The sequence below is a fragment of the Oryx dammah genome, unplaced genomic scaffold (genome assembly GCF_014754425.2).
Source record: "Oryx dammah isolate SB20612 unplaced genomic scaffold, SCBI_Odam_1.1 HiC_scaffold_5, whole genome shotgun sequence".
NCBI lineage: Eukaryota > Metazoa > Chordata > Mammalia > Artiodactyla > Bovidae > Oryx > Oryx dammah.
Genome location: NW_024070189.1, coordinates 101,038,441 through 101,056,173, shown reverse-complemented (window position 1 = coordinate 101,056,173; position 17,733 = coordinate 101,038,441). Strand labels below are relative to the sequence as shown.

Genomic DNA, 17,733 nt, shown 5'->3' with positions numbered 1-17,733 from the left:
AGTTCTCCTCAGGGCGGCTGCCCTTCCCTGGATGGGCCCCCCTCTGACAGCCATTTGTGAGCTTCAGATGTTCCCTGGACTCTTAACAGGCTGATTTATTTAGGCTGCCTTTTTCCTCCCTCCTTTCGATGTCAGGCCTAATCTAGGAAATCAGCACCACTGGTATTTTACGAAAGCATCTCTAAATTGCAAAGAAGGAAACAGACACGCGCCCATTTGCTGCCCAAAGGCTCTGTTCTCAGAAAGGCAGCAGGAAGATATGGGCAGGGACTCAGAGGTTTCTGAGTCATAGAGCCAAGGTTTAAAATCCTCTTGAACACCTTCCAGTGATTCAGCTGGGCCCATCTGACTGACCTGCCTCCCTGAGAAACAGAACAGTCACACCCTGTGGTCAGGTGCGAGGTCTGGACAGAAGTATCATGAAGCCCCCAGATCCAAATGAGCAGATCAAGCAAGAACCACAGGGATTTCCCTGATGGTCCAGTGGTTAAGAATCCGCCTTCCAAGGTAGGTTCAATCCTTGGTCCAGGAACTAAGTTCCCATGTGCCGTGGGGCAACTAAGCCTGAGTGCTACAACTAGAGAAAAACCCACCTGCATCAATGAAGAGCCCATACACTGCAACAAAGACCCAGTGCAGCCAAGATAAATAAGTAAATTTTAAAAAGCAGGAATTGCACCCCAGCGCACAGCCTAGGAACAAGCTCTGTCTGCATCATGGGTGTTGTCTAGACCAGTGGTCCCCAACCTTTCTGGCATCAGGGGCTGGTTTTGCAGAAGACAATTTTTCCACCAACTGGGGTGGGGGGGGTGATGCGGGGGGGGGGCAGTTTGGGGATGACTCGAGCGCATTACATTCATTATGCTGCCGCTGATCGGACAGGAGGCAGAGCTCAGGCGGTGATGCAAGTGATGGGGAGCAGCTATAAATACAGAAGATGCTTCGCTCACCTGCTCACCTCCTGCTGTACAACCAGGTTCCGAACAGACCACAGACCTGTCATGGTCTGTGGCCTGGAGGTTGGGGATCCCTGGTCTTGACGAGAAAAAGGAGCAGTGCGTGTGTGCACGCAAAGTTGCTTCAGTCATGTCCGACTCTTTGCAGCCCCATGGACTGTAGCCCGCCAGGCTCCTCTGTCACTGGGATTCTCCACGAGTATACTGGAAGGGGTTGCCATGCCCTCCTCCAGGGGATCTTCCCGACCCAGGAATCAAACCTGCATCTCCTGTGTCTCCTGCATTGCAGGCGGATTCTTTACCACTGAGCCACTGGGGAAGCCCCAAAACAAAGAAGGGGAATCACTAAAAGAAAGCGACTTTCCGTCCACATGGGCCAAAACCAATGCTGAGAACAAGAGAAATGATGAGCCGTGCCTGCTGCATGCCAGAAGGGAATCCTCCAAACACACACGGCAAGTTCAGACCACCAGCTGGACCGGCGACACAGCAGCTCTTGGAGCCCCCATGCTCAAGGACCCCAAAGCATCTGAGGATGCGCTGTCCTGGAAGGCAGTCCCTGTCACACCTGATGTTTTGGGTGGGGTTGCTCTCTGCGGGGCCCTTCCTGGCCACTGCAGGGTGCTGAGCAGCAGCCCAGCCTCCACCCAGAGACAGTCAGTCACCCACCCTGGCCGATGTCCCCTGGGGCCAGGATCAGCCCCCACTGACAACCACTGCTTTAGCTTTTGGTTTGAAACCTTTCAGTGTTTTGAAACTTGGGAGACAGTGGGGAATACCTAGGGAGCTCCCCTTTTCTGTGGAAGAGGAAGCAGGGGGCTGAGGTCCCATAAGCTGGCTGATGACAGCCCAGACCTCCTGGTCCGGGGGCTCCTGCCGATCACCGCCGCAGGCCTGCCCCTCCCTCCTCCGACCCTCAGGCCACGTTCCTTACCCTTAGCCCACTGGTAGGTGAAGGCGGGATCGGGCGTCTGCACAGCCGTCTCCTTCACCACGACTCTTGGGTGTCCACCCCTGGCCCGCTTCTTCTGGGACTTGGGACTTGAGAGAGGAAGGTCAGACTTCAAACTTGCAGAAAATTCAGACCGACTGGCCAGCGTCCTGTCGGAAGACTCCTCTGAACGGGCTGTTGACTCAGATGCTGTGGGACTGGGGGATTTTTCAAAATCTTCTGAGTAAGTCGAGCTCACCTTGCTGGCCATAGGTTCCGGAGACATCGGCCCCAGGCAACAAATGCCCTGGGGCCCAGGGGACGAGGCCGATGGCTCACTCAGGCGCTCGGAGATCTCGCTCTCAGAGGGGGGATCCCCTGCCCAGGGCCTTCTACTGGATGCCTTGCCCCCCTGACCTTCTTTCTAAAATGAAGGATGGCAGAGGTAACTGGAAAGTATTTTCGAATGAGCAACAGAATCAAAATACCACTGCATTAGAAGTGAGGGCGCCCCAGGAACCCAGCAGGTGAGGGTCTACACGGTCCTTTCTAGACCTGGGCCAGCCAAGTATTGCGAGCAGAATTCTTGAAACCCTTCGGCACGAAGCCGCTACACTTCACACTGATGGGGTGAGCATGTGTCAGCAGCAGGCGGGTGAAATATGTTGTCATTATTATGTTCATTAAAACCTGTGCTGGGACTTCCAGTGGTTAAGAATCTGCACTTCCACTGGAAGGGGCACTGTTTCAAACCCTGGTCGGGGAACGCTGGTGGGGGAACCCTGATGACCCTGCATGGCAATCCTGAGTGCTGCACGGCGCTGATGGTGAGGTGGTTACTAAGACAGCAAGAATCACCACGGGGCAGTGGAATAAATACAGGTCCGTGCAGGAATTGCTGTGAGGAGGTTGAAGTGGGACCTGCTCTAATCGTCTGATACGTTAAATAACTGCTCTCTTATCATCTTAAATCAGGGTCTCTGCACATTGACACGCTGACATTTAAGACACAAATATTCCCTGCAGTGGGGGCCAGCCTGTGCACTCTGGGACACTGAGCGCCATCTCTGGCCACTGCCTACCCGATGCCAGTAGCACCCTGCACCACAGTTATGACCACCATGTCGCCAGACATCGCCAAGTGTTCCCAGGTGAGAATCACTGACCTAAATGAAGATCATGGCTGCAAACCATTCTACGTAAAGATCTAAAGTGAAAAATCAGTTCAGGGACTCCTCTCATGGTCCAGTGACTAAGACTCCAAGCTCCCAATTCAGGGGGCCTGGGTTCAATCCCTCGTCGGGAAACTAAGATCCCACATGCTGCAACTAAGTGTTCACGTGCTGCAACTAAAGATTCCCACAATGAAAACAGAATATCCCACATGCTGCAGCCAGATTAATTAAATAAACCTTTTTTTAAAAAAAGAAACAAAAAATCGGTTCACTGTACTTACTTCCCATTCCAAGTCTGATTTCTCACTGATAGCTGGAGCCAGATCATCCAGGGATAAAATGTTTATTCTAAAATCTGTAATTAAAAATGTAACATGGCAATATTTACTCATTTACTCCACAGGTATTGACCATCCTGTTGAAGAAACTGGGCTAAGAGCTAGGGATGGGAAGATGCAGAAGTGTTCTCAGAAAGCTAGCCCAGGCATCTGAGCACTTTTTCCTTAAAGGGTGAGGTGGTAAGTATTAATAGTCTGGGCTTTTTCGGGCTAGTCTGTCTCTCTCACCATTGTTCAACTCTGCCCTTGTGATGATGGGAAAGCCACCACGGACCATGTGTAAGCAAATGAGTGTGGCTGTGTTCCAGTAAAACTTTACTTATAAAAACAGGCAATGGGAAGGGCTTCCCTGGTGGTCCAGGGGTTAAGAATCCACCTTGCAATGGAGGGGATGCAGGTTCGATCCCTGGTCAGGGAACTAAGGTTAACATGGCATGGGGCAACTGAGCCCAGGCATTGGAACTACTGAGCCCCTGCCCTGCAACGAAGATCCTGCATGTGGCAACTAAAATCTGTGGCAATCAAATAAATACATATTTAAAAATAGATAACGGGAGGATTCCCTGATGGCCCAGTTGTTAGGACTCCATGCTTTTACTGCCAAGGACCCAGGTTCAATCCCTGGTCCAAAAAGTAGTGGTGGTGGTGGTGTAGTTGCTTGGTTGTGTCTGATTCTTTTGACCCCCAAGGACTATAGCCCATCAGGCTCCTCTATCCATGGGATTCTCCAGGCAAGAATACTGGAATGGGTTGCCATTTCCTTCTTCAGGAAGATCTGAAAAATAGAGAAGCAAGGAAAAAAAGAAAAACAGGCCAGAAGCTTCCCAGCCACTGGCCTCCACAGAGCAGCTCACAGTGCAAAGAAGGAAGCACAGTGCTAAGTGTGCCTGAGGTAGGAGGGGCGGGCCCTCCGCTGGGAGAGCGGTGCCTCCTCCTGGGTTCTCATGTAAAGCAAGTTAAGGGCACGGGGGTCTTTCCTGGGGGCTCAGATGATAAGGAATCTGCCTGCAATGCAGGAGGCCCAGCTTCAATCCCTGGGTCGGGAAGATCCCCTGGAGGAGGGCATGGCAACCCACTCTGGTATTCTTGCCTTAGGAATTCCATGGACAGAGGAGCCCGGTGGGCTATAGTCTATGGGCTCGCAAAGAATTGGACACGAGTGAGTGACTAACACTTTCGTTTCAAGGTCAGGCAAACTGCCACTCTGTGGGGCCAGCTGCCAGCTGCCACCTGCCAACGCCTGAATACCATGGATGCCGGTTACTAGAAGAAGAAGGCTCAACGAAGTTCGGTGCCCTAGCAGGTTTTGCCCCATCAACATGTGGACCTGCTCTTCCCTGGAAGGAGGAAGGCTGACAGGCAGCCAACGTCAGGAGCAACTCCAACGCATGGCTCATTTCATGACTGAAGCACAGAGGCTGTGTGTGTGTGATGTGAGGGGGACAGGGGTGTCCACCCTGCGGGACCTCAAAATCCCAGCAGGTGCATGATCCGATGCCGGCCGAGTTGGGTGGACACTTGGCGGGGCCCTCCAAGTGTCTTAGGGGCTTCCACGGAGGGCGCCGAGCAGCCTGGCTGGGCTGGAAGGATGAGTCTCCCGGAAGAGGTAGGATGTGGCCCGCAATTCCAGGAACAGACGGGGCAGTCAGCGGGGGCAGCTGGAGCAGCGTCCACCATGCGGGAGGCACAGAGCTGGGGGTGAACGGGAGATGGCAGACCGAGCGCCTCACTCCTCCTGGAAAGGCTAGCTGAGTGCAATCCCAAACGCCAGGCTGCCCAGCGATGTAAGACCGAAATGGAAGCCTAGCTCAGCACTTCAGTGCTAAGGGCTCACGCCGCCTCTGAACTCCTCCGACACTGCCAGTTGCCAGCATGCCTGTGGCACACAGGTCCTGGGCTACGTTCACGGACAAGCCTCTGCACTAAGCCATCACGGCTGGCTCGGGCCAAGGCACCGCAGGAGACCGTGGACTAGTAATGTTATTGTCATCTCGGCCAACCCCGCCTCCCACAGGCTCGGGGTGCAGGAGGCCCTCCATGTGCGGTAGCTCACTGTCATAGCTCTGCCCCGCGCTACAGATGAGGAATCCGAGATAGAGCCTGAGGCCGTGTGGCCAGAAGGCGGCAGGGCAAGCGTGTCCACCCCAGGCAGTGTGTACATTAGTCGCTGTAGCCCACCCGGCTCCTCTGTCCATGGAATTCTGGCAAGAATACTACAGCGGGTTGCCATTCCCTTCTCCAGGGGATCTTCCCAACCCAGGGATCAAACCTGGGTCTCCCGCATCACAGGCAGGTTCTTTACTGTCTGAGCCACCAGGGAAGCCCCCACCCCAGATGGGCTGGACCCCCCCAAAACTCAAAACTTGTCCTCACCACTCCTTGCTACCTTCCTCTCTTGAAGCTGCATCTGGAGGGAAAGGTGGGGTCTGAACACAGAGGGGGCCCCCTCCCGGCCAGCAGCAGGGGCTGAGGTGCAGCCTGGAGGGGCAGTCAGGGAGGGCCAGAACCCAGGTCTGGCGTTCCTGTCGGTTGTCATGTCAGCCAACCCTGATCCTCACAGGCTTCCCGGGCAGGTACGCCCACCTTCTCGTCCACGCCCACCAGGCTGGCCAGGACACCCATCACCATTTCCTCAGGCCTGAAGATCCGAGCCAACAGCAGTGAGGTGTCACGTGGCACGCGGCAGATGGTGGCCCCCAAGGGGGCTCCAAGGGGGCTTTCTCGCATCCTCAAGCCTATCCCCCTGCACAGGGAGGGGACTTTGGTTGGCTGTGCTTCTCCTCCCTGCCCCTACATCATGGTGCCTTAGCATCTTGGATTTTTTTTGGGGGGGTAGGGGCACACCACGTAGCCTGTGGGATCTTAGTTCCCCAACCAGGGACTGAACCTGTGACCCTGCAGTGAAAGTGCAGAGCCTTAACCACTGGACCACGAGGGAAGTCCGCATCTTGAATATTTTCAGCTGCAGGAATCTGAGACACAGAAGGGGCTGCAAGAACTCCCTGACCTCCTTCGAAGCAGGTTGTAAGACCCTCAGGTAAGACTCACCTTCCCTTTACCTGGGGGAAAGGAGCATCCTTATGTCCAAGATGGGGGGAACTGAGCCACCCCCCACCAGCAGGTTTTGCTCCATCTCCCCTCATCTACTCCTATCCTTTTTCTATCACATTCTCCCAGGACTCTCCACTGCTCATCACACCTAGCAGGAGGCATCACCGTTCCTTTACGTTTTCATTTCCTTATGAAGGCTCCTGGGTCACATAAAACTTATATGAAATCTTTATTGAATCTCAGAATGCTTTTCTCCTGTTAACCTGTCTTTGGTTACAGAGCCCCAGCCGAGAAGTTAAAAGGACACAAGGGAAAAACTATTTTGCCTCCCCTACCACGGATTCACTGGCTAAAGATCATCCTAGCACCTGGGAACTGGGGGCAGGGGCGGGGCAGGTTTGCGTGTTTGTCATCATACTCCTGACACCATCACGCCTGACACCTGCTGGCAAACAGCAGGTATTCAACCCAGTTATTTAACTGGGTTTTGGATTGGGGGCAGGAGGAGAAGGGGACGACAGAGGATGAGATGGCTGGATGGCATCACTGACTCGATGGACGTGAGTCTGAGTGAACTCCGGGAGAAGGTGATGGACAGGGAGGCCTGGCGTGCTGTGATTCATGAGGTCGCAAAGAGTCGGACACGACTGAGCGACTGAACTGAACTGAACTGAACTGAACTGAACTGATGGAAACTGCAGGAAACTGCAGAGAGGGAAATACATGTTTTCTCTTTTGCTCTTTTCTTAAATACATGCGGTATTAAAACTCATGCTGGGGACTTCCCTGGTGGTCCACTGGTTAAGAATCCGCCTTCCCGGCTATCCCCCAATACAAAATAAAAATTTTCTCTTTTTTAAAAAGAAAAGATCTGGGGAGTTCAATAAAGAGAAGCAAAAAAAAAAGAATCCACCCTGGCTTCCAGTGCAGGGGATGCAGGTTTGATCCCTGGTCGAGGAACTAAGACCCTGGCCACTGCTACAAAGACCCAGCACAGCCAAAAATAAAAAATAAATAAGTACATAAAAAATCATGTTGAATGATGGTGAAATAATAAAAATGTCTGTGACTGCTTAGAGGTTGGTTTCGTTTTCTGCAATTAAAAAGGAAAGGAAGGACACTTCTCTTTTACAAGGAAAACTTTCTCTCATATGAGGCTCGAGAAGGATTTGCCTTCGCTCTGTCACTGGGCAGGGTCACTAGAGGAAGACTTTAAAGATAGAATGGGGACTTCCCTGGTGGTCCAGTGGTTAAGACTGCGTTTCAGACACAGGGATGCAGGGGGTCAGGGAACTAAGAGCCCACAGGCCCCAAGGGGAAAAAGAAATCTGACTTGGCCCCTCAACTAGGAAAGAGGGTGTGGAAAAGCCGAGGTTGCCTTGCACCCCTCGTGATAATACCCTGTGACCACCATGCTGGGAACCCTAAAGGCGGTCTCACCCTCCCTGCCCAGGGTGACAGCTCTGCACAGGGACGAGGGCTACCGTTCAGACTGTCATCGGTGGCTTCTGAGGGAGGCTCCTCCTGAGGCCCAGGCTCGCTCCTTCTTAGGGAGGATGAGAGCTCGTCAGCCCCCACGGTCGAGGGCGCTGATTTCACAGAGGCACCAGGGATGGAAAGCGACACCATGCGGGAGGCAGACATGTGCGTCTGTGGGGAGCGAGTTCTCAAGCCGGCACCGCGGGGGGTCCCTTCTGCTGACCGTGAAGTTGACAGCCACGAAGTGGGGAATGGCTTTGAGCTGGGAAGATCCTTACTGGGCCGTGAAAGGGCTCTTGGTGGAGTTGGGATTTGACCCTAAGTGGGCGGAAACAAACGAAGGGAAATTAACCAAACATATGCCAAGTCCTGATCAAGCGACATTGGGGTTGGTGGACAGCGTGAGGCCTCATGATGACCGTTACCACTCTCAGCCCCTTTCTCTCTTCTCCCCTCATCTATGGAAGCTGAGGGACAACATTTAGGCAAGATAATCCTGGGATTAGAAATACTCAGAAATATTGCTTGGCTTTCAAATCATGTCTGACTCTTTGCAAGCCCAGGGACTGTAGCCTGCTGGCCCCCTCAGTCCGTGGGATTTCCCAGGCAAGAATGCTAGAGTGGGTTGCGATTTCCTTCTCCAGGGGATCTTCCTGACGCAGGGATTGAACTCACGATGCCTGCTTGGCTGGAGAAAGAAATGGCGACCCACTCCAGTATTCTTGCCTGGGAAATCCCATGGACAGAGTGGCCTGGTGGGCTACAGACCAGAAGGGTTGCAAAGAGTCAGACAAACTTGGTCACAAGAGTGACTAAGCAAAATTGGCCAAAGCACCTCTACTGTAATTTCCCTTCATAACAAGTGTTGGTGAAGATGTGGAGAAATTGGGACCCTCATACACTGCTGTTGGGAATGTAAAACAGTGCAGCCACTGTGGGAAACGGTTTGCCTGTTCCTCGGTTAGTTACACACAGACTTACTAATAGGATACAACAGTTCTGCTCCTAGGAAACACCCCAAGAACTGAAAACAGGGACTCAGATACTTGTAACACCATTCATAATTCCCGAAAGGTGGAAGCATCCCAGATGTCCATCAGTGGATGAGTGGATGAACACAATGTGGTCCATCCATGCAGTGGAATATTACTCAGCCAGAAAAAGGAATGGGGCATTGGTGCATGCCACACGTGAGTGAACCCCGAAAGCATCACGCTAAGGGAAAGAGACTGGACACAAAAGGTCACAGGTTGTATGATTCCACTGGAAAAATGTCCGGAACAGGCAAACCCATGGAGACAGAAAGCAGATTAGTGATCATTAGGAAACAGGGAGTGATTACTTGGTGCATGTGTCCATGCTAAATCACTTCAGTCATGTCAACTCTTTGTGACCCTATGGACTGTGGCCCACCAGGCTCCTCTGTCCACAACATTCTCCAGGCAGGAATACTGGAGTGGGTTGCCATGCCCTCCTCCAGGGGATCTTCCCGACCCAGGGATCGAACCTGCATCTCCTGTGACTCCTGCATTGCAGGTAGGTTCTCTACCACTGAGCCAAGAAGGAAGCAATCAGTAATGGTTTATTTTTGGGAGGATGGAAACGTTTTGGAATGAAACAGATGGCAGTTATACAACATTGTAAATGTACTAAATGCCACTGAATTGTTCATTTTTAATAGGTTAATTTTAGGTTATAGTAATTTCACCTCAATTTAAAAAAAAATGGAAATGGAGCCTTCCCAAGTTAGTGATTCCCATATGGTACAACCAGCAAACGGGCGTGGGTCTCCAGTGGCAGTGATCACGGCTGGGGCTGCATCAGTCATACAAAGTATATATGTGCGGTATACAGTCACCAGCGCCACATGGTGCAAAACCACCTGACGTGTCCGAAATCTGATCCCTTACAGCGTAGGCCAGGAGTGGGTCCCCGTGATCGGCTGAAACCCAACCCTTCCTCATCCAACACTCTCTCAAGTAGCTTACGGGTGATGGTGCTCATCAAAAGACTCCAGTGCTATGACATAAAGGTACAAATGCAAAGTATTAATACAAACAAGTGCAAAATAAATTACTGCAAAATGCAGGGATGTCCCTGGTGGTCCAGTGGTTAAGAATCCACCTTGCAATGCAAGGGATGGATGCAGGTTCGATCCCTGGTTGGGGAATTAAGATCCCACATGCCACAGAGTAACTTGTGTCACCAACTACTGAGCTCCAGAGCCATGTGCTGGGACTAGAGAGTCCCTGCGCCACGAGGGAAGATCCCACGTGCCACAACTGAGACCCGATGCAGCCAGATAAACAAATAAAAAGTAAAAATGGATAAATACATGCAAACCTTACCAAGACTAGTTTTGTTTGTTCTTTCTCACTGGCTTTGGTGAAACCCTGATTGGTGGGTGTTTCTTTTTCCCTGGAAGATTCTATCAAGCTCCCCAGCAACTCTTTCATCTCCTCTTCATCACTGTCTGGAGAATCCAGTGTTCTAGGAGGTTGTTTCTCTTTGGGTCTTTGAGCATCCCTCTCCTTCCCAACCTGGGCTTCCACGGGTATCTTTTCCACCCGTGCTTCTCTCTTCTTTAGAAACCTACTGACCTTCCCACTCGGCATGTCTGTCTCAGGGACAGGAATTTCAAGGGCCTGTTCCTGGGAGGGTTGTCCTGTGTTCTGTGAAGCAAGGTCAGCCGTCCCCCTGGGGGTAGTTTCCTCTGCTCTGCTAGGGAGCCAGTCCTCAGATTCCTCATCCGACGGATCCACCCGCACCTTCCGGTTCCTGATCTTGGTCTCTATCTGTGCCAGCTTCGTGAGCGCTGCGTTGGCCCTGACCTTGGAGGCAGTGGTTGATGGTCTACCTGAAGAGTGCCAGGGCTTGCTCCCCAGGACAGCGTTCTCTTTTGGCAGGAAGTGTTTTCCACCCAGAGTCTGGTTTCTTTTTAAAAATCTGCTGGGACCAGGTGCTATTTTGGTAAGACGTCTACTGATATCAGAGTTCCACATGTCCCCCATCTTTGAATCTTCTAAGGAAATATCACTGAGGTCGCCAAAGATGTCATACACAGGATGGCTGGGTTTTCTTATCGAAGCCATTCTAGGGAGTAAAGACAGAAAACTTAAGAACCAGGACACCTGATGTTCATACTGCCAGTTCACATCTCTCACCAGCTCCCACCACTCGGGAGAGACCACATCCCCTTTTGCCATCTGGCCAGAGCCGCCCCTCCAAGCCTGATGACCACCATGAAAATAAGACCCCTGGGACTTCCCTGGTGGTACAGTGGGTAAGAATCCGCCTGCCAATGCAGGGGACACAGGTTCGATCCCTGGTCCGGGAAGATTCCAGGAGCCACAGAGTAACTAAGCCTGAGCACCACAACTTCTGAAGCCTGCGTGCCCTAGAGTGTGTGCTCCACAAGAGAAGCCCCCCCCGATGAGAAGCCCGTGCACTGCCACAAAGAGTAGCCCCCGCCTGCCGCGACTAGAGAGAGCCCTGGAGCACCAACTAAGACCCAGGGCAGCCGAAAAATGAATTGAAAATATATAAGACGCCTGGTATGTTACTACTGAATTACCCTTTAGGGCCAGGTATTAAGTGACATATGTTACCTGTTAAAGACAAAAGTCAGCGATTCTCAGGCCCCAGCAGGATGCCCAGTACTTCGTTCAGAGCTGCAGTATCTCATTTAACCCTCACTTGACCCTGTGAGTTGGTTATTGTCATCCCTCTCTCATAGAAGGAGAGGAAGGAAATGAAGGCCCCAGCAGGTTAGATCCTGATCAGTGAGTTGTTATTGTTGTTCAGTTGCTAAGTCGTGTCTGATTCTTTGAGACCCCATGGACTGCAGCATGCCAGGCTTCCCTGTTCTTCACTGTTTCCCAGAGTTTGCGCAAACTCATGTCCATTGAGTCGATGTTGCCATCCAACCATCTCATCCTCTGTTGTCCCCTTCTCCTCCTGCCCTCAATCTTTCCCAGCATCAGGGTTTTTTCTAATGAGTCAGCTCTTCGCATCAGGTGGCCAAAGTATTAGTTTCACCATCAGTTCTTCCAATGAATACTCAGGGTTGATTTCCTTTAGGATTCACTGATTTGATCTCCTTGCAGTCCAAGGGACTGTCAAGAGTCTTCTCTAGCACCACAGTTCAAAAGCATCACCTCTCTGGTGCTCAGCCTTCTTATGGTCCAACTCTCACATCTGTACATGACTACTGGAAAAACCATAGCTTTGACTGTATGGCCAGTGAATAGCAGAGCCAAATTCAGAGCTTAGGCTGATTCCAAAGATCTGGCTCACCCCCAGAGTTCGTCACTGTCTCTCCAGCTGCCCCAGTTCAACTCCAAGTCAGTCCTACTCCCCAGTCACACCCCAAGTCCAGTCTCCTCCTTTATCCAAATGTCCTCAGTTCTCTCAAAAAAAAAAAAAAAAAAAAAAGTGCTGTCCAGCTTTCGGCTTTTGGCTCGGAGGTGGTCAAGGTGCAACTTTCTTTGCTCGTCCCGAATCTGGGTTCATCTGACACCAGTCACCTCCACCATGCCACCTAAATTCAATCCCAATGAGATCAAAGTCGTGTACCTGAGGTGCACCGGTGGGGAGGTTGGTGCCATGTCTGCCCTGGCCCCCAAGATCGGCCCCTTGGATCTGTCTCCAAAAAAGGTCAGTGATGACATCGCCAAGGCAACTGGTGACTGGAAGGGTCTGAGGATTACAGTGAAACTGACCATTTAGAACAGACAAGCCCAGATTGAGGTGGTATCTTCTGCTTCTGCCCTGATCATCAAAGCCCTCAAGGAACCACCAAGAGACAGAAAGAAGCAGAAAAACATTAAGCACAGTGGAAACATCACTTTTGATGAGATCAGATGCGGCATCAGTCTCTAGCTAGAGAACTTTCTGGAACCATTAAAGAGATCCTGGGGACTGCCCAGTCTGTGGGCTGCAATGTTGATGGCCACCACCCTTATGACATCATAGATGGTATTAACAGTGGTGCGGTGGAGTGCCCAGCTAGTTAAGAACGGCAAAGGGAAAAGAAAAGGATTATTTGACAACTCCCCCCCTACAAAAAAAGAAAAAGAGCTGTTGAGAGCCTGCCCTGGTAGTCCAGTGGTTAAGACTCCACATTCCCAATGCAGGAGGCCCTGGTTCAACCCCTGGTCAAGGAACTAAGATCCTGCATGCCACACAGTGAGGCTAAATAAATAAAAATAGTTTTAAAAACTGGCTGTACTAATTTTTTTAAAAAGCTGTTTTTGGAACTCAATCTATATGTTTAATGAGCTCCCAAGAAATCTTATTTTACTTAGTGTAAGAACCACTGCCCTGGGAGCAAGACTGGGGCCTTTAGACAGACACAGACTGCCCTCTCCTCCCATCCTGCATGAAATGCAGCCATGTGCTGTGCATGTGAGCTAGTGGACATTTTTCTGGGGAGAAGGGCCTGAGTTTTCATCGTATTCTCAGAGTTCTCGTGTACCCCTGAAAGAATACGAACAATCCACTGCAAAATTTATCAAGGTTTCAAAAGATTTTAAAGACTTGGGGAAAATATGGCATGGGTGGGTGTCTGCTGCAGGCCCTCTAGTGAGGAACTTAGCAATAGCAATGAAAATGTGAAATGCACAGAACCATGAGCCCACAATTCCACATCTGGGAATTTACCTACAGTTACATTCTCAAAGTCACAGAGAGATGTCCAAGGAATGTCTTGGTAGCGTTATTTGTACTAATCAGAAACAGAGGCCCAATGAGGTCCAGACAACCACAGGTACAAATGGAATATTAGGCAGCCATTAAAGGAAGAGGGAGAATCTGTGTGCATAACATCTCCAGCATAATGGTCTGTGAGGCAGAAAAGACGAGCTGTACAACCATGCCTCAGCTCCATACTGTTTGAATGGTGGGACTTGCCTGGTGGTCCGGGGGTTAAGACTTCGTGCTTCTGGGGCACAAAGCACAAAGACTTTGTGCTTCAGAGGGCACAGGTTCAATGTCTGATCAGAGAACTAAAATCCCACATCCTGAACAGTGCAGCCCCCCAAAAAACAAAAAATTCTGTTTGAATGTTCTACCAAGACTATATATGTTACTTTTATTAAAAAACAAAAAAGTACTGTGAGACCCAAAAAAGCTTTTCCCCCTTCTCTATCCACTTGGAAAACTATTTATTAGGATTACCAGAATAAATACAGAACAGTCAGTTATTTGAATTTCAGATAAACAGCAAATAATTTTTAAAAATTAAGTATGACACAAATATTTTTATGGTAAAAGCTAATGTTCTGAACATTTTATACTAAAAAGCTTTGTATTCCAAATATCTTTATATTAAAATATTATTTATCTGAAACTGAAATTCAGCTGGGTGTCCAGTATTCTGATTTGTTAAACTTGGCAACTCTACATCTTATACACCTTTTAAAGCTGAGTTCAAATATTTTGTGCTAGGCAAAGCATTTAACCCAGTCCCTAAGATTCTGGACAAGAATGAATTATTTTTAGTATTTTATTGTCTGTTTCTCTGACTAGTGTGCTTGCTCGCTTATTCCCATCTTAACAATTCATATACTGAGAGTGCCCAGGATAGGCCTGACCACAGGGGTCAGTGAATGGAAAACCGCACAGAATTCCTAGTGGGAGGGACCCTGGTCAGATTACTTAACCATTCTGTGCCTCAGTTTCAGTTCAGTTCAGTTCAGTTCAGTTGCTCAATCATGTCCAACTCTTTTCGACCCCATGAATTGCAGCATGCCAGGCCTCCCTGTCCATCACCAACACCCGGAGTTCACTCAGACTCACGTCCATCCAACCATCTCATCCTCTGTCGTCCCCTTTTCTTCCTGCCCCCAATCCCTCCCAGCATCAGAGTCTTTTCCAATGAGTCAACTCTTCTCATGAGGTGGCCAAAGTACTGGAGTTTCAGCTTTAGCATCATTCCCTCCAAAGAAATTCCAGGGCTGATCTCCTTCAGAATGGACTGGTTGGATCTCCTTGCAGTCCAAGGGACTCTCAAGAGTCTTCTCCAACACCACAGTTCAAAAGATTCAATTCTTCAGCACTCGCTTTCTTCACAGTTCAACTCTCACACCCATACATGACCACTGGAAAAACCATAGCCTTGACTAGATGGACTTTGGTGGCAAAGTAATGTCTCTGCTTTTGAATATGCTATCTAGGTTGGTCATAACTTTTCTTCCAAGGAGTAAGTATCTTTTAATTTCATGGCTTCAGTCACCATCTGCAGTGATTTTGAGCCCCCCAAAATAAAGTCTGACACTGTTTCCACTGTTTCCCCATCTATTTCCCATGAAGTGACGGGACCAGATGCCATGATCTTTGTTTTCTGAATGTTGAGCTTTAAGCCAACTTTTTCACCCTCCTCTTTCACTTTCATCAAGAGGCTTTTTAGTTCCTCTTCACTTTCTGCCATAAGGGTGGTGTCATCTGCATAGCTGAGGTTACTGATATTTCTCTCAGCAATCTTGATTCCAGCTTGTGCTTCTTCTAGCCGTGTTTCTCATGATATACTCTGCATATAAGTTAAATAAGCAGGGTGACAATATATAACCTTGATGTACTCCTTTTCCTATTTGGAACCAGTCTGTTGTTCCATGTCCAGTTCTAACTGTTGCTTCCTGAGCTGCATATAGGTTTCTCAAGAGGCAGGTCAGGTGGTCTGGTATTCCCATCTCCTTCAGAATTTTCCACAGTTTATTGTGATCAGTATATTCAGTATGGGGCATGGAATAAGCATACAACAAAATTTAGATAGCTGTCATGATGGTATTGGGGGGCTTCCCAAGTGGCTCAGTGGTAAAGAACCTGCCTACCACTGCAGGAGATGTGGGTTCAACCCCTGGATGGGGAAGATCCCTTGGAGAAGGAAATGGCAACCCACTCCAGTATTCTTGCCTGGGAAATCCTACAGACAGAGGAGCATGACAGGCTATAGTCCATGGGGTCACAAAAGAGTCAGACACAACTTAGCAAGGAAACAAAATGATAACAATGACAGTATTTGGACTACCTGCGTAATGGGCTAACTTTTAGCTGCAAGGACATGGTGAAGGGGAAGTAGAAAGCTCTGGAACAACATCAACAGCTATCTCTGTGAATATTTTTATAATTAAGGCTCCAGGCCATTTCGTGCTGGTCAGAGGGCAAGTCTGACCACCAGGCCAGGTTTTCTGGCATCTAGTTCTTCTGAAAGGTTTAAAATAAATTTAAAAAGTAATTTAAAAAATTTTATTTAAAAAAAAAAAAAAAGGAGGGGGAATTTCTCTGGTGGCCTAGTAGTTAGGATTCCAGGGGGTGGGATTCAGTCTCTGATCTGGGAAGTGATATCCTGTAAGCCCCAGAGATCAGCCAAAAAAAAAAAAAAGAATTTAAAAAAAAATTGATGTTTAAAAGGGTAAATTTCATGTTATGTACACTTTACCACAACTAAAATAGATATGTATTTTTTAGTTTTTTATTGAAGTATAGTTGATTTACAATATTGTGTTAGCTTCAGAAACATGTATTTTTTGTAAAAATACATTGTAAACTCACAATTAAACCAATAGGCAAAATACATGAACTGATATTTCACACAAAAAAATATACAAATGGCCAATAAGCATGTAATAAGATGCTCAACATCATCCATGAGGGGATTTCAAATCAAAGCCACTATGAGATCCCACTTCACACCCACTAGAGTGACTGTAATCAGAAGTACAGAAAGGAACACGTGGTTGGTGAAGCTGTGAAGATATTAGATGGAACCATCATACCCCTTGGAGGAGACTGTAAAAGGATGCATTTGCCAACCTGGTAAACAGTCTGGTAGGTCCTCAAAAAGTTAAACATAGTTACAATCTGCAGTCGTGTCTGACTCTGTGCGACCCCAGAGACGGCAGCCCACCAGGCTCCCCCGTCCCTGGGATTCTCCAGGCAAGAACACTGGAGTGGGTTGCCATTTCCTTCTCCAACAGTTACCATAGCACCCAGCAATTTCAATGCCCTGCAGCCCAAGATAACTGAAATGGATGCAAATGTTCGTAACAGTTCTTATTCATAATACACAAAAAGTGGCAACAATGCAAATAAATAGCCATTAACTCGTGAATGGATGAGAACTATTCAGTAATAAAAAAGAACAAATAATGATACACACAACACGCACACGTGTCAAACACACCACACTAAGTGAAAATACCAGATGATGCAAAAACCCACACACCCTATTATTCCAGTTACAAGGACTGTCCAGAAAAGGCAAATCCACAAACTCACAAAGCCCATCGGTGGTTGCCTGGGACTGCGGGTGGTAGTGGGGATGGAGAGATACACTTCGGGTGACCCACAAGTTCGAAAGCGGGATGGTGGTGATGTTTGCACCATTTGGTAAATTTTTAGTAAAATAATGAGAATTGTAAGCTTAAAGGGGGTGAATTGTACCGTATGTAGATGAGTTATCAATAAAGCTGTTAAAAGATAAACCAATTTTTGAAAATAGAGGCGCCCTTCAGATCAGCGTGTTGTTCCCCAAGGCCTGGAGCGACCCACATCGGACCATCTCTCCAGTGCGCCTCAGACACTTGAGGCTTGAGGCCCCTGAACCGCCCTCCCGCTGCCAGACCTACTCAGCTCCGGAGCGCGCCCCGTTTCCCTCAATTCCTCTCCCGAGCCCAGGCATCAAGCCCGGCCACCGCCCAGCCAACCCCGCCAACCTCCTCCCGCGAAGTCCTTCCGCGGAGGATGCCGCCGCTCACGGTGGAACACTCCTGCCAGAGGGGACCGTTGCCCTCTGCAATAGCGCC

The 17,733-nt window shown here is 49.3% G+C and overlaps 1 protein-coding gene and 1 pseudogene across 2 annotated transcripts in view; one reads left to right on the top strand and one right to left on the bottom strand.

The window, feature by feature from the left end:
* The window catches only part of CUNH19orf44 (chromosome unknown C19orf44 homolog), a 22,659-nt gene extending 4,926 nt beyond the window's left edge, over positions 1-17,733 (bottom strand). For both annotated transcript variants that reach the window (XM_040241068.1, XM_040241069.1), the window contains exons 1-5: positions 17,644-17,733; positions 10,279-11,023; positions 7,936-8,248; positions 3,344-3,417; positions 1,891-2,311 (exon numbers count right to left, since the gene is read on the bottom strand). In XM_040241068.1, coding sequence (XP_040097002.1) covers positions 1,891-2,311; positions 3,344-3,417; positions 7,936-8,248; positions 10,279-11,022 — 1,552 coding nt within the window. In that variant the 5' untranslated portion in view covers position 11,023; positions 17,644-17,733. The remainder of the gene's footprint in view (positions 1-1,890; positions 2,312-3,343; positions 3,418-7,935; positions 8,249-10,278; positions 11,024-17,643) is intronic.
* LOC120864198 lies at positions 12,449-12,980 on the top strand (annotated as a pseudogene).